The sequence below is a fragment of the Hemiscyllium ocellatum genome, chromosome 23, assembly GCF_020745735.1.
Source record: "Hemiscyllium ocellatum isolate sHemOce1 chromosome 23, sHemOce1.pat.X.cur, whole genome shotgun sequence".
Classification (NCBI taxonomy): domain Eukaryota; kingdom Metazoa; phylum Chordata; class Chondrichthyes; order Orectolobiformes; family Hemiscylliidae; genus Hemiscyllium; species Hemiscyllium ocellatum.
This window is the reverse complement of record NC_083423.1, coordinates 55,965,088-55,981,293: the sequence shown is the minus strand read 5'-3', so window position 1 is coordinate 55,981,293 and position 16,206 is coordinate 55,965,088. Positions and strand designations below refer to the sequence as shown.

The following is a 16,206-nucleotide window of genomic DNA, read 5'->3' as shown; positions in this document are numbered from 1 at the left end:
AAATGTTGTTGATAGTGTTGTCAAGCAGTACTTAAACAGAAATGACCTGCTCGTCAATGCTTAGCTTGGGTTTCACTTTGGGTTCTGAACCACTTTACTCCTGAGCTCATTGACATAAAAAGAGCTAAATTTGAGAGATGAGATGAAAATGACTGTCATTGACATCAGATAGCATTTGATTGAAAGTGGTAGTATGGCCAGGTAGCAAGCGGGAGAATGACTCACCACTTTTCTAACAGGTTTGACCACAAGAGATTGTTCTTTTAAATAAAGTGCATACTTAGAAACTGAGTGACTGTAAAAGAGAGACAGATATGTTTTCTTATAAATCTTCTCAAAGACAAGAGAAAACATTTATTGTTAATCTAGATCTAAATAAAAATAACTGTGAAGATCTCTATGTCTTAGCCATGCATGTGCACTGGCATACACACTGAGGTGCATGCACGCAAGTAACTTACAAAGTGGAAGGTTACATTACATCATTTTAAAAGTCCACAAAAGTCTGTTGTCTCTGGGTTTAGTAGATTGATACCTTTGATAGTCTTGGATTGGCCTCAAGGTTCTTTTCAGATTCTGCAATGGTACAATTTCAACTTGTTTCTGGGCGATTTTCAGTTGGTCTTCTGAAGTTAGCAGCTGCTGGGTTCAGTTTTTTAATACTGTCTGCAAGGTAGAGCATGTACACAACAGGATGAATGGAGATAGAGAAAGAAAGAGCGTCTTCTCAGGGGCTATCATCTTTAACATCTCTTGTTCTCTGGCCTGGAGGTAAACTTTTTTTTAAAATATGAGGTGAGGTGACGTGACCCATGATCACAGCAAGATTATTTAAGTTTTAAGGTTTAGAATTGTTTAGATAATGGCTGGAAGAGTTTATTTCTTCGCCAGAATCCATTATCTAAAGCGATTGCATCTAATGGCCTGTTCTACAAACAGTCTGAATAATTTCTCAATTGATCATGAGATGGGACCACACCCATTCCTACAAGATAATTGTTTCTGATGGATTCTTTTAGATAGCCTGACAATATTGTTAAAGGCCTTGGAATTTTTTAGGGTGACATTATGCAAATATTCATGCAACTTAGAAACTGCTATGTTTAGTCTATGAGCTTCTGTTCTTCAGTCTTCTAAAATTTCTGGGTTTCAGCTGATAAATAGGCATTTTTGATCAAAAGCATGGCCTTGTAGCAGTGGTATCGAAGATAAAATTGAAGTGACTGGGAATGATGGGAAATGACTATCCATTGGATGGAGTTGTAGCTTTATGGTTTTTGCACGTCAGTCATCTCAGCCTAGGGCATCACTGTATAAAATTCCACAGAGTAGTGTCCTAAATCCAACTATCTTCACCTGGTTAAACCTTCAACACATTCACTCTGTCATAAGGTCAGAAATGGGGATGTTTGCTCATGACTGCACAATGTTTGGTGCCATTTGCAGCCTATGTCCATATTTAGCAAAACCTGGGCAACATCTAGGCTTGGGGTGGTAACTGGCAAGTAAAATTTGCACGACTCACGAGTCAGGCAATGACCATTTTCGACTAGAGAGACTCTAGCCATCCAGGGAGTTAATATGTTCAGAGATTTAAGGAAAATCAGGTTGGTAGTAGATTGCAAGAAAAGCAATTTGCGGAATGTCTAAGAGATGGCTTTTTGGAGAAGCTTGTGGTGGAGCTCACTAGGGAACAGGCAATACTGGATTTAGTGTTGAACAATGAGGCAGACGTAATAATGGAGCTTAAGGTTAAGGAACCCTAAGGAGGCAATGATCATAATATGATTGAATTAACTCTGTAAATTTGAGAGGGAGAAGATGGTTTCAGATGTAATGGTACTACAGCTGAATAAAGGCAACTACAGAGGCATGAGGGAAGAGCTGGGCAGAATTGACTGGGAGAGGAGACTAGCAGGAAAGACAATGGAACAGCATTAGCAGGAGTTTCTGGGAGTAATTCAGGAGACACAATAAAAATTAATCCCTAGGAAAAAGAGGTACAGTACAGGAAGGATGAGGCAACCATGGCTGACGAGGGAAGTCAGGATAGCATAAAAGCAAAAAACAAAGCATATAATGTGGTGAAGGGCAGTGGGAAATCAGAGGATTTGGCAGCTTACAAAGACGAACAGAGGGCAACAAAAAAAATGAAGGAGGGAGATGATTAAATATGAGGATAAACTGGCCAGTAATATAAAGGAAGACAGGGCTGAGATGATTGACCTGCAATCTAAAGAGTAGCAGCTGGTGACAAATGGTGTTCCACAAGGCTCAATGTTGGAACCACACCTTTTTACTTTATACATTAATGACCTGGATGAAGGAACTCAGGGCATTCTGGCTAAGTTTGCAGATGATACAAAGATAGGTAGAGGGACAGGTAATTTTAAGGGGGCAGTGAAGGTTGCAGAAGGATTTGGACAGATTAGGCACATGAGACAGGAAGACTAAAGGGTTTCTTTAGATATATAAAAGGCAAAAGTGTACATTGGGCCACTGGAAAATAACGCTGGAGAGATAGTAGTGGGGAGCAAGGAAATGGATAAGAAACTAAATAGTTACTTTGAGTTTATGTATTACTGGGGATTGTTTCTGCAATAAACTTCGTTGGTTGCAAATCCAAAGCGACAGTTAGAAGCAATGAGGAATTTACGAGAGCAAGGGTGATAAATGGCAATTGTAGAAAGGGAGAAAAGTCGCAGATACAGTCACAGAGATGGGTTAACTCCAGGAAAGGTAAGAGAGATAGGCAGTTAGTGCAGGAGCCTTCAGTGGCTATCCCATTTCAAACAAGTACGCTGTTTGGGAAAATATAAGGGGGTGATGGATTCTCAGGGGAATGTAGCATGCACAGCCAGGTTTCTGTTACTGGCTATAACACAATGAGGGGTACGTCAGGTTTCAAGAGATCGATTGTGTTAGGGGATTCTCTATTCCGAGGCACAGACAGATGTTTCTGTGGCCAGCAATGAAAAGTCAGAATGGTGTATTGCCTCCATGGTGCTAGGATCGAGGATGTCTCAGAGAGGGTACAGAATGTTCTCAAGGGAGAGAGGGCCCAGCAGGAGGTCATTGTACACATTGGAACCAACGACATAGGAAGGGAAAAGGATGGAATTTTGAAGGGAGACTACAGAGAGTTAGGCAGGAATTAAAAAGGAGGTCCTTGAGGGTAGTAATATCTGGATTACTCACAGTGCTACGAGATAGTGAGGGTAGGAACAGGAGAATAGAGCAGATGAATGCATGGCTGAGGAGCTGGTGTATGGGAGAAGGATTCACATTTTTGGACCATTGGAATCTCTTCTGGGATAGAAGTGATCTGTACAAGAAGGACGGATTGCACCTAAATTGGAAAAGGATTAATATACTGGCAGGGAGATTTGGTAGAGCTGCTCGGGAGAATTTAAACTAGTAAGGTGGTGGATGGGACCCAGGGAACTAGTGAAGAAAGAGATCAATCTGAGACTGGTACAGTTGAGAAAGGAAGCAAGTCCAACAGTCAGGACAGGCAGGGACAAAGCAGAGACCAAGATAGAACTGATAAATTAAACTGCATTTATTTCAATGCAAGGGGCCTAACAGGGAAGGCAGATGAACTCAGGACATGGTTAGGAACATGGGACTGGGATATCATAGCAATTCCAGAAACATGCCTCAGGGATAGACAGGTCTGGCAGCTTAATGTTCCAGGATACAAATGCTACAGGAAGGTCAAAAAGAGAGGCAAGCGAGGAGGGGGAGTGGCATTTTTGATAAGGAATAGTATTACAGCTGTACTGAGGGAAGATATTCCGAAAATACATCCAGGGAAGCAATTTTTTTTAGATTAGATTACTTACAGTGTGGAAACAGGCCCTTTGGCCCAACAAGTCCACACCGACCCGCTGAAGCGCAACCCACCCATACCCTTACATTTACCCCTTACCTAACACTACAGGCAATTTAGCATGGCCAATTCACCTGACCCGCACATCTTTGGACTGTGGGAGGAAACCGGAGCACCCGGAGGAAACCCACGCAGACACGGGGAGAACGTGCAAACTCCACACAGTCAGTCGCTTGAGTCGGGAATTGAACCCGGGTCTCAGGCGCTGTGAGGCAACTGTGCCACCGTGCCGCCCACGGTGGAACTATGAAATAAGAAAGGGATGATCACCTTATTGGGATTGTATTATAGACCCCCTAATGATCAGAGGGAAACTGAGAAACAAATTTGTAAGGAAATCTCAGTTATCTGTAAGAATAATATGGTGATTATGGTAGGGGATTTTAACTTTCCAAACATAAACTGGGATTGCCATAGTGTTAAGGGTTTAGATGGAGAGGAATTTAAGTTTTGTGTGCAAGAAAATGTTCTGATTCAGTATGTGGATGTACCTACTAGAGAGGTTCAAACATAACCTACTCTTGGGAAATAAGGCAGGGCAGGTTATTGAGGTCAATGGAGGAGCACTTTGGGGCTAACGACCATAATTCTATTAGCTTTAAAATAGCGATAGAAAAAGATTGACCAGATCTAAAATTTGAAGTTCTCAATTAGAGAAAGCCCAATTTTATCAATATGAGGCAAGGACTTTCAAAAGCTGGCTGGGGGCGGATGTTTGCAGGTAAAGGGACGGCTGGAAGAGAAGCCTTCAGAAATGAGACTCCAAAGACCGTATATTCCTGTTGGGTGAAAGGAAAGGAAAGGCTGGTAGGTGTAGAGAATGCTGGATGACTAAAGAAATTGAGGGTTTGGTTAAGAAAAAGAAGGAAGCGTATGTAAGGTGTAGACAGGATAGATCGAGTGAATCCTTGGAACAGTATAAAGGCACTTAACTTAAGAGGGAAATCAGGAGGGTAAAAACGGGACATGAGGCAGCTTTGGCAAATACAGTTAAGGAGAATCCAGAAGGTTTTTACAAATACATGAAAGTCGAAAGGGTAACTAGGGAAAGACTAGGGACCCTCAAAGATCAAGATTAGAGTGGTGCTGGAAAAGCACAGCAAGTCAGGCAGCAAACAAGGAGCAGGAAAATCGATGTTTCAGGCAAAAGCTCTCATTCCTGATTTTCCTGCTCTTCGGATTCTGTCTGACGTGCTGTGCTTTTCCTGCACCACTCTAATCTCCAGCATCTGCAGGACCCACTTCCACCCTCAAAGATCAGCAAGGCTTAGTGTGGAGCAGCAGCAGCCTTAGTGTGGAGATGGGGGAGATACTAAACGAGTATTTTGCATCAGTGTTTACTGTGGGGAAGGGCATGGAAGGTATAGAATGTAGGGAAATAGATGGTGACATCTTGAAAAATGTCCATTTTACAGAGGAGGAAGTGCTGGGTGTCTTGAAATGCATAAAAGTGGATAAATTTCCAGGACCTGATCAGGCGTACACTAGAACTCTGTGGGAAGCTTGGGAAGTGATTGCTGGGCCTATTGCTGAGATATTTGTATCAACGATAGTCACAGATGAGGTGCCAGAAGACTGGCGGTTGGCTAATCTGCCACTGTTCAAGAAAGGTGGTAAGGACAAGTCAGGGAACAATAGACAAGAGAGCCAGACGGTGGTGGACAAGTTGTTGGAGGGAATCCTGAGGGACAGGACGTACATGTATTTGGAAAGGCAAGAACTGATTAGGGATAGTCAACATGGCTTTGTGCGTGGGAAATCATTTCTCACAAACTTGATTGAGTTTTATGAAGAAGTAACAAAGAGGATTGATGAGGGCAGAGCGGTAGACATGATCTATGTGGACTTCAGTAAGGTGTTCGAAAAGGTTCCCTATTTGTGACTGGTTAGCAAGGTTAGATCTCATGGATTACAGAGAACTAGCCGTTTGGATACAGAACTGGCTCAAGGGTAGAAGAAGGTGGTAGTGGAGGGTTGTTTTTCAGATTGGTGGCCTGTGATCAGTGGAGTACCACAAGAACCGGTGCTGGGTCCGCCACTTTTCGTCATTTGTATAAATGATTTGGATGTGAGCATAAGAGGTACAGTTAGTAAGTTTGCAGATGACATCAGAATTGAATGTGTAGCGTACAGCTTAGAAGGTTATCTCTGATTACAACGGAATCTTGATCAGATGGGCCAATGAGCTGAGGAGTGGTAGATGGAGTTTAATTTAGCTAAATATAAGGAGCTGTGTTTTGGGATAGCAAATCTTAGCAGGACTTGTACACTTAATGGTGAGGTCCTAGGGAATGTTGCTGTACAAAGAGACCTTGGAGTGCAGGTTTGTAGCTCCTTGAAAGTAGAGTCGCAGGTAGATGGGCTAGTGAAGGCAGCGTTTGGCATGCTTTCTTTATTGGTCAGAGTATAGAGTACAGGAGTTGGGAGGTCATGTTGCGATTGTGCAGGACATTGGTTAGGTCACTTTTGTAATATTGTATGCAATTTTGGACTCCTTCCTATCAGAAGGATGTTGTGAAACTTGAAAGGGCTCAGAAAAGATTTACAAGGATGTTGCCAGGTTTGGAGGATTTGAGCTATAGGGAGATGTTGAATAAGCTAGGGCTGTTTTTCCTGGAGCGTCGGAGGCTAAGGGGTGACATTATTAAGGTCATGAGGGGCATGGATAGGATAAATAGACAAAGTCTTTTCCTGGGGTGGGGGGAGTCTAGAACTCTAGAGGGCATAGGGTGGGAGGGAAAAGATAGAAAAGAGACCTCGGGGCAACATTTTCACGCAGAGGGTGGTAGGTGTATGGAATGAACTGCCAGAGGAAGTGGTGGAGGCTGGTACAATTGCAACATTTAAGAGGCATCTGGATCGGAACGGTTTGGAGGGATATGGGCCAGGTGCTGGCAGGTGAGACTTGATTGGTTGGGGTATCTGGTTGGTATGGACAAATTGGACTGGAGGGTCTGTTTCTGAGCTGTACATCTCTATGACTCTTACTAAATAATTACTGAACATTAGCCTTGATGTTAAGTGGAAAACATGAGTATTATCCCAAAAATTCAAGCAAGTGAGGGGACAGAGCTGAGTATGTGGCCGTCACCAAGGAGAAGATGCTAGAAAACTTGAATGGCCTTAAGGTGGATAAATCACCTGGACCAGATGGACTACACCCCAGAGTTCTAAAGGACTTAGCTGAAGAGATAGTGGAGGTGTTAGTTATGATCTTTCAGGAATCGCTGGAATCAGGGAGGGTCGCAGAGGACTGGAAAATCACTAATGTGACACCCCTGTTTAAAAAGGGAGTAAAGTCAAAGATGGAAAACTACAGGTCAATTAGCCTAACCTTGATCATGGGTAAGGTTTTGGAGTCCATTGTGGCGGATGAGATTTCTGAATACTTACAAGTGTATGGTAAAATAGGGCAAAGTCAGCATGGTTTCATCAAGGGGAGGTCATTCCTGACAAATCTGCTAGAATTCTTTGAGGAAGTAACAAACAGGTTAGACCAAGGAGACCCAATGTGTGTGATCTACCTGGACTTCAAGAAGACCTTTGACAAGATGCTGCACAGGAGGCTGCTAATAAGATAAGGGTCCATAGTGTTAGAGGCGAGGTACTAGTGTGGATCAAAGATAGGCTGTCTGCCAGAAAGCAGAGTGTGGGGATAAAAGGGTCTTTCTCAGGTTGACAGCCAAGTGATGTTCTGCAAGGCTCAGTGTGTGGACCATAACTTTCTACTTTATACATTAATGATCTAGATGAAGGAACTGAGGGCATTCTGGCTAAGTTTGCAGACGATACAAAGATAGGTAGAGGGACAGGTAATATTGAGGAGGCAGGGAGACTGCAGAAGGATTTGGACAGGTTAGGAGAGTGGATAAAGAGGTGGCAGATGGAGTACAACGTGGGAAAGTGTGAGGTCATCCACTTTGGTAAGAAGAATAGAAGCAGAAAATTCAGAAGTATGAAGTGCGAAGACACTGCGGAGTTCTTGTCCAGGATTCTCTCAAGGTAAACTTGCAGGCCGAGTCAGTAGTTAGGAAGGCAAATGCAATGTTGACATTTATTTTGAGAGGACTTGAATCTAAAAGCAGGGATGTACTTCTAAGGCTGTAGAAGGTTCTGGTCAGAACACATTTGGAGTATTGTGTGCAGTTTTGGGCCCGATAACTCAGGAAGGATGGATGTACTGTCCCTTGAAGGTGTTCAGAGAAGATTCACAAAAATGGTCCCAGGAGTGAAAATCTTAACAACTGAGGAAGACTTTGGGTCTATACTCGATAGAGTTTAGGGGGGCTCAAATTGAAAACTTAAAGAATACTGGATGGCCTAGACAGAGTGGTGTTTCCATTGGTGGGAGAGACTTGAGGGCACAGCCTGAGTGTAAAGGGAAGACCTTTTAAAATGGAGATAAGAAGAAACTTCTTCAGCTAGGTATAGGTGAATGTATCGGAATTCATTGCCACAGAAGGTTATGGAGGCCACATCATTGAGTATATTTAAGATGGGGATAGATACGTTCTTGATTGTCAAGGGGATCAGAAGTTATGGGGAGAAAGCAGGAGAATGGGGTTGAAAAACTTATCGGCCATGATTGAATGGTGGAGCAGACTCAATGGGCTAATAGCTTATTTTCTGCTCCAATGTCTAATGTAGCTCACAACCACCTGTCATAGACAATTATGCATGTGTCACCAGTGCTCTAGCCTAACCAATAGCACTCTCATTTTAACAAATAATAAGTTAAAAATCCTGAAACATATACCCTTGTCTGTTATATTTAGTACTTGTGTCAGCTTATGTAGTACCTTGGGAAAGAAAACTGCATAACAAGAAAATATTGTCATATCGAGATATAACAAATGTTGTATTGATTTAAACACCTGTTGAAGTGATCTAAATCTTTGAGTAACTTAAATGTAGGAAGGACAACCTTAAGGGATAACACGATTGTATCACTAGCTAAAAACAGAAATTTTTCGACTCAGCAAGGAAGCTTTTCTGACTGGCGAAGAGTTACCTTGATATTAATAAGTACTTGTTTTTTCACCTGCAGCTAACTATGCCATCACCTATGCCAGAATACCTGAACGTGCACTATATCTGTGAATCTGCATCAAGATTACTCTTCCTCTCCATGCATTGGGCAAGGTCGATTCCAGCCTTCCAAGCTCTTGGGTTAGTACTTTATTTGACCATTACTTGGCGTTCTAGCTTGGGGAAAATTGCTTCTAATGGGGCAGTAAGGAACAGGCACTTTCTAAGGGTTAAATAGGCTTTTAGAGGTAGAACCCCGAAGAGGTGCCAAGACAGAATCCTAGGAGGCCGGGTGCAATGATGAATGCAAGTGTCAAAGCAAGGTTTTCTGATCTGTAAAGATCAGTCCTACATTTACTCAAAGAGCTCATAGTGTGAATCTATTTATTATATACTGTAGAAATTCATCAGCACTTAATTTATGAAGAGGTTTTAGTTCTTTGTTCCTTCTTCATTTTAGGTTTAAGATTCTACATCATTTATATCTTTTCCACAGGCCAGACAATAATACAGCTTTGGTACGCGCTTGTTGGAATGAACTCTTTACACTCGGTCTTGCCCAGTGTTCCCAAGTGATGAATTTATCAACCATACTCACAGCAATTGTTAACCATCTGCAAACAAGTCTCCAGCAAGGTATGTAGAAAACTATTCTTCAAAGCTTGATTTGAGTATGCGGTAGCATAGTTTAGGTACTTCATTTAATGCACCACTGATGAGAAATAACATGAATTAAAAGAGCACGTGTGCACTTCGATGGCTGTACCTTATACTAATAAAGGGGGAAGAGAACACTGGATTTTTGAGTGAAGAGAATTAAACAGAATAACCAAACTTAAATTCAGACAGATACAAAAAACTGAAAAGGCATGAAAAGAAAGTAGAGAAAACCACGAAAGTCAAACAACCATAAATTTGCAAAAGATATCTAAGGCAAGGCATAAAGTTGTTTTTATAACAAAGCTATTTAAAGAAAACAGGAGATTGTGGTTAGTGTGGGATTCTGATTTTGCAATTGAGAATAAGGAAATCACACTCTTGTATTGACATTTCACAGACACCTTTGACATTGACACCTTATATTGATATTCACAGTGTAGCATGAGAATAAAGTGCTGAGATCTAAGTAGAAATGAACATCAAATAAAATGTGTAAAGATAAAAATTTAACATCGATAAATGAGATAGGACCAAGGACCAAAAAACTGAAGTAAAGAGCTAGATTTTAAAGAGCTCTTAAGGAAGGAAGGGAAGATAAAAAGACTTCAGAAAGGAATTCTGGATCTTATGCTTGAGGAAAGATTAAGGCATGACTGCCAGTGGGTGGATTGATAAAAATTAAGCAATTACAAATCGCCAGAATTGGATAAGTACAGAATTCTCAGAGGATAATACAAGGATACAGGGATAGGGACGGCTATGACTGTGGAAGGATTTAAAAATGAGAATGAAAGTTTGAAATTGAGGCATTGCTGAATCTATAGTCAATGTAGGTTAGAAATCAGAAGGGTGGTGGATGAAAGAGATTTGGTATAAGTTAGAATGTCTGTTGTGGGCGAATTAATGGAATCTATATAAGAATAACTGCAAGATTGTGGCCATACATTTCCCTGTGGGCTTCAGGCACTCCATTTACACTATCCGTGCCCTTCATGATTTTATAAATTTCTATAAGGTCACCCCTCAGCCTCCAAAGCTCCAGGGAAAATAGTCCCAGCCTATTCAGCCTCTCCCTATAGCTCAAACCCTTCAGCCTGGCAACATCGTTGTAAATCTTTTTTGAACCCCTTTAGGTTTCAAGCATCCTTCCAACAGGAGGGAGTCGAGAATTGCACACGATATTCCCAAAGTGGCTGTGTCAATGTCCTATGCAGCTGCAACATGACCTCTCAACTCCTATACTCAATGCTGTGACCAATAAAGGAACCAAATGTGTTCTTCACTATCCCATCGATCTGCAACTCCACTTCCATGGAACTATGAACCTGCACTCTAAGTTCTCTTTGTTCAGTAACACTCTCCAGGACCTTATCAATAAGTGCCCTGATTTGCTTTTCCAAATTGCAGCACCTCACATTTATCTAAATTAAGCTCCATCTGCCATCCTTAGCCCATTAGCCCATCTGATCAAGATTCTGTTGTACTCTGAGGTAACCACCTTCGCTATCCACTACACCTCCAATTTTGGTGTCATCTGCAAGCTTAATAAGTACACCTCCTATATTTATATAAATGACAATAAACAATGGACCCAGCACCAATCCTTGTAGCACACCACTGGTCACAAGCCTCCAGTCTTAAAAGCAACACTCCGCCACCACCCCTCTGTCCTCTACCTTCGAGCCAGTTCTGTATGCAAATGGCTAGTTCTCCCTGTATTCCATGTGATCTCACCTTGCTAACCAAGTCTGCCATGAGGCACCTTGTCGAATGCCTTACTGAAATCCATGTAGATCACATCTACTGCTCTTCCCATATCAATCCTCTTGATTACTTCTTCAAAAAAACTCAATCAAGTTAATGAGACATGATTTCCCACACACAAAGCCACGTTGGCTATCCATAATCAGTCCTTGCCTCTGCAAATACATGTAACTCCTGTCCTTCAGGATTCCCTCCAACAATTTGCCAACTGATGTAAGGCCCACCAGTCTGTACTTTCTTGGCTTTTCCTCACTACCTTTCCTAAACAGTGGCACCACATTGGCCAACCTCCAGTGTTTTGCACCTCGCCTGTGACTCTCAGTGATACAAATATCTCAGCAAGGGGCCCAACAATCACTTTCCTAGCTTCCCACAGAGTTCTAGGATACACCTGAGCAGATCATGCGGATTTGTCCTCCTTTATACATTTTAAGACATCCTCCTTTTTAATATGAACATTTTTCAAGATGTCACCATCTATTTCCCCACATTCTAAATCTTCCATCTCCTTCTCCACAATAAAGTGATGCAAAATACTCATTTAGTATCTTCCCCCATCTTCTGCGGTTCCACATATAGGTACCTTGCTGATCTTTCAGTGGTCCTCTTCTCTCCTTGGTTACTCTTTTATTCTTCATGTATTTATAAAATCCGTTTGAATTCTCCTTCATCCGATTTGTCAAACCTGTCTCATATTCCCTTTTTGCCCTCCTGATTTCATCCTTAAGTACACTCCGACTGCCTTTCTACTGTTCTAAGGATTCACTTGATCTCTCCTGTCTATACCTGACATCTGCTTCCTTCTTTTTCTTGACCAAAACCTCAATTTCTTTAGTCATCCAGCATTCCCTGCACCTACCAGCTTTGCCTTTGACCCTAACAGGAACATACTGTCTCTGTACTCTTCTCATTATCTCATTTTTAAAGGCTTCCCATTTTCCAGCTGTCCCTTTACCAGCGAACAACAGCCCTAGTTGGCCTTTCTCCAATTTAGAACTTCACCTTTTAGATCTGGTCTATCATTTTTCATCACTATTTTAAAACTAATAGAATTATAGTCGCTGGGCTCAAAGTGCTCCCCACTGACACCCATCACTTGCCCTGCCTTATTTCCCAAGAGCAAGTCAAGCTTTGCACCTTCTCTAGTAAGTAGATCCACATACTGAATCAGAAATGTTTCTTGTACACCCTTTACAAATTCTTCTCCATCTAAACCTTTAACACAATGGGTAGTCCCTGTCTATGTTTAGAAAGTTAAAATCCCCTACCATAACTACCTTATTATTCTTACAGATAATGGAGATCTCCTTCAAAATTTGTTTCTCTATTTCCTACTGACTATTGGCGGGTCTATAATACAATCCCAATAAGGTGATCATCCCTTTCTTATTTCTCAATTCCACCCAAATAACTTCCCTGGACGTATTCCCAGGAATATCCTCCCTAAATACACCAGTAACGTTATCCCTAATCAAAAACACCACTCACTCACTCACACACTCTCTCTCTCTCTCTCTCTCTCTCTCTCTCTCTCTCTCACACCCCCTTTCTATCCGTGCTTTAGCATTTGTATCCTGGAACATTAAACTACTAGTTCTGTCTATCCCTGTGCCACATCTCTGTAATTGCAATGGCTGAGGTGGCAAATGGAATTTAATGCAGAAAAGTGAGATGATTCACTTTGGAAGGAGCAACAGGAATGAAGAATACTGGGCTAATGGTAGGATTCTTGGTAGTGTAGATTCCAGAGAGATCCAGGTGTCCATGTACGTAGATCCCTGAAAGTTGTCACCCAGGTTAATAGGGTTTTCAAGAAGGTGTACGGTGTGTTAGCTTTTATTGGTAGAGGGTTTGAGTTTGGAGCCATGAGGTCATGTTGCAGCTATACAAAACTCTGGTGTGGCCGTACTTGGAGAATTGCGTACAGTTCTGGTCACTGCATTGTAGGAAGGATGTCGAAGATATGGAAAATGGTTCAGAGGTGATTTACTAGGATGTTGCCTGGTATGGAGGGAAGGCCTTATGAGGAAAGGCTGAGGGACATGAGGCTGTTTTTGTTAGAGAGAAGAAAGTTGAGAGAATACTTTATTGAGACATATAAGATAATCAGAGGGTAGATATGGTAGACAGTGAGAGCCTTTTTCCTCAGATGGTGATAGCTAGCATGAAGGGGCATAGGTATAGGACAGATGTCAGAGGTAGTTTCTTTACTCAGAGAGTAGTAAGGGCATGGAACAACCTTCCTGCAATAGTAGTGGTTTTGCCAACTTTAAGGGCACTTAAATGGTCATTGGATAAACATGAATGGTGATGGAATACTGTAGATTAGATGGGCTTCAGATTGGTTCCACAGGTTGACACAACATCGAGGGCTAAAGGGCCTGTACTGCGCTGTAATGTTCCATGCTTCTAACTGTGCCCTGAGTTCATCTACATTCCCTGTTAGACCTCTTGCATTGAAATAAACGCTGTTTAATTTATCAGTCCTACCTCATTCGCTACTTTGATCCTGCCTACCCTGACTGTTTGACTTGCACCTTTTCCCAACTGTACCAGTCTCAGACTGATCTCTTTGCTCACTATCTCCTGGCCTCCACCTTTATTAGTTTAAATTCTCCCGAGCAGCTCAAGCAAATCTCCCTGCCCGTATATTAGCCTCCTTCAGGTGCACTCCATCCTTGTGCAGATCGCTTCTATCCCAGAAGAGATTCCAATGGTCCAAAGGTGTGAACCCTTATCGTTAGACACTAAACTTCAATTTAGTCACATAATAATGTTAGGAGAAGTCTGGGATCCGGAGGTCATCTCATTCATCTAAATCAGTGTTAGTGTGGCACTGGGAAACCTGAAGAGAGGTATTAAGGTCAACCATAAGTTAAATTACTCCAAGGACAGAACAGATGAGTGTGGCGAGTTCTGATTAGTAAAGATCATCAATGAACTAATTGGATTTTCAATGCAGTTGAAAGTGTTCATGTTTAGTTGTCTTGTCCCAAGCCCAAATTGTAAAGATTTCAAAATCACAACTTGCCAGGCAGGATTTTGAAAACACAACTATGGGGCTACTACTCTAGTAGCCAATGAGTTATTGTATCCATCATAAATTTATTGGTCGTGGGGAAACTACTGAACTTGCTATGAAATTACGTAAATTAGTTTGCACTTATCCATATTTCTCCATTTGAATAAGTTGGTTTTTGGTTGATAAATTGTCTCAACTTAGACTATAAGACCATAAGAAATAGGAACAGGTGTAGGCTACTCAGTCTCTTGAGCCTGCTCTGCCACTCCATAGGATCATGGCTGATTTGACATTCCTCACACCTATTTTCCTGCCCTTTCCTCATAAACCTTGATTCCCTGACTGATCAAGAATCTTGGATGTAGGTTTGCTCACTGAGCTGAAAGGTTCATTTCCAGACATTTTGCTACCTTACTAGGTAACATCTTTGCATGGACCTCATGCAAAGCAATGCTGAAAATCCCTGCTTTCTATTTATATACTTTGAATCTTTGGGTTGGTGATGTTATTTCCTGTGGTGAAGTCACTTCCTGTTCCTTTTCTCAGGGGGTGGTAGATGGGGTCCAACTCGAGTTAGACCCCATCTACCACCCCCTGAGAAAAGGAACAGAAAGTGATTTCACAGGAAATAATATCACCACAGGAAATGACATCACCAACCCAAAGAAAACCAAACATAAAAATAGAAAGCAGGGATTTTCAGCATTGCTTCACATGAGGTCCACTGAAGATGTTACCTAGTAAGGTAACGAAACGTCTGGAAATGAACCTTTCAGCTCAGTGAGCAAACCTACATCCAAAACCTCAACCTGAGCTACAAATCTTCTCAAAACTCTATCTCTGCCTTATAATATACACATGGATTCTACCTCCACAGTTCTCTGTCACAAGTTGTTCCAAAGACACACAATGATCTGAGAGAAGAAATTCTTCCTCATCTTGGTCTGAAATGAACACCCCTTAATTCTGAGACTAAGCCTGCTGTTCCTAGGCTCTGATGAGGGGAAACCTTCTCTTAGCATTTACCCTGTCATGCCCCTTAAGAATCTAATATGTTTCAATGAGATCACCTCTTATTCTTCTAAACTCCAGTGCGTCAAGTCGAACCTGTTTAACCTTTGCTCATAAGACAATCCCCCCTTATCAGAGATCATTCACTGAACTGTCTCCAGTGAAATAAAATCTTAACCTGTTCACGTACCCCAGATCTTGCGGGTTAGTATTGGATCATTTGTAATTATTTAGTGGTATCACAGTGGATTAACATACCGTAAATCTTAGGCGCATGTCTATAATTTCCAGGACTGAAAGCTCCCCATTCTGAACTAGGGGAGATTGTGAAAGTCTGAGGAGAGTGGTGGAGCAGGTCATAAGATGAGTTAATGCATCCCATTTATAAAATCATTAGGGGCAATGTTGAAACTGAGCCATGAATGAAAGATGGGCAATGGTAAGATTATATGATCACTTCCATTTTCCAGTGAGGTTTTTTTGTTCTCCTTTCAGTTCAGCATAAGAATGTGTCATGCTGATAGATTGTCGTTTGTTGCATCATTTTTTAATGAATAGATAAATTGTCAGCAGACCGTGTGAAAGTGGTGATGGAACACATCTGGAAACTGCAAGAGTTCTGTAACAGCATGGTTAAACTATCTCTGGATGGATATGAATATGCCTATCTCAAGGCAATTGTTCTCTTTAGTCCAGGTGAGTAAAACTAGAATGTATAAAATCAACTAGGAGAAAGTGAGGACTGCAGATGCTGGAGATCAGAGTTGAGCGTGTGGTGCTGGAAAAGGCAGCATCCGAAGAACAGGCGAATCAATGATTCAGGCATAAG

General features: G+C 41.7%; 1 protein-coding gene across 5 annotated transcripts in view; it reads left to right on the top strand.

The window, feature by feature from the left end:
• nr2c1 (nuclear receptor subfamily 2, group C, member 1) overlaps window positions 1-16,206 on the top strand; it is a 122,133-nt gene that overhangs the window by 93,640 nt on the left and 12,287 nt on the right. For all 5 annotated transcript variants that reach the window (XM_060843042.1, XM_060843045.1, XM_060843044.1 and 2 more), the window contains 3 exons: window positions 8,940-9,061; window positions 9,417-9,556; window positions 15,936-16,073. In XM_060843042.1, the coding sequence (XP_060699025.1) occupies window positions 8,940-9,061; window positions 9,417-9,556; window positions 15,936-16,073 (400 nt within the window). The remainder of the gene's footprint in view (window positions 1-8,939; window positions 9,062-9,416; window positions 9,557-15,935; window positions 16,074-16,206) is intronic.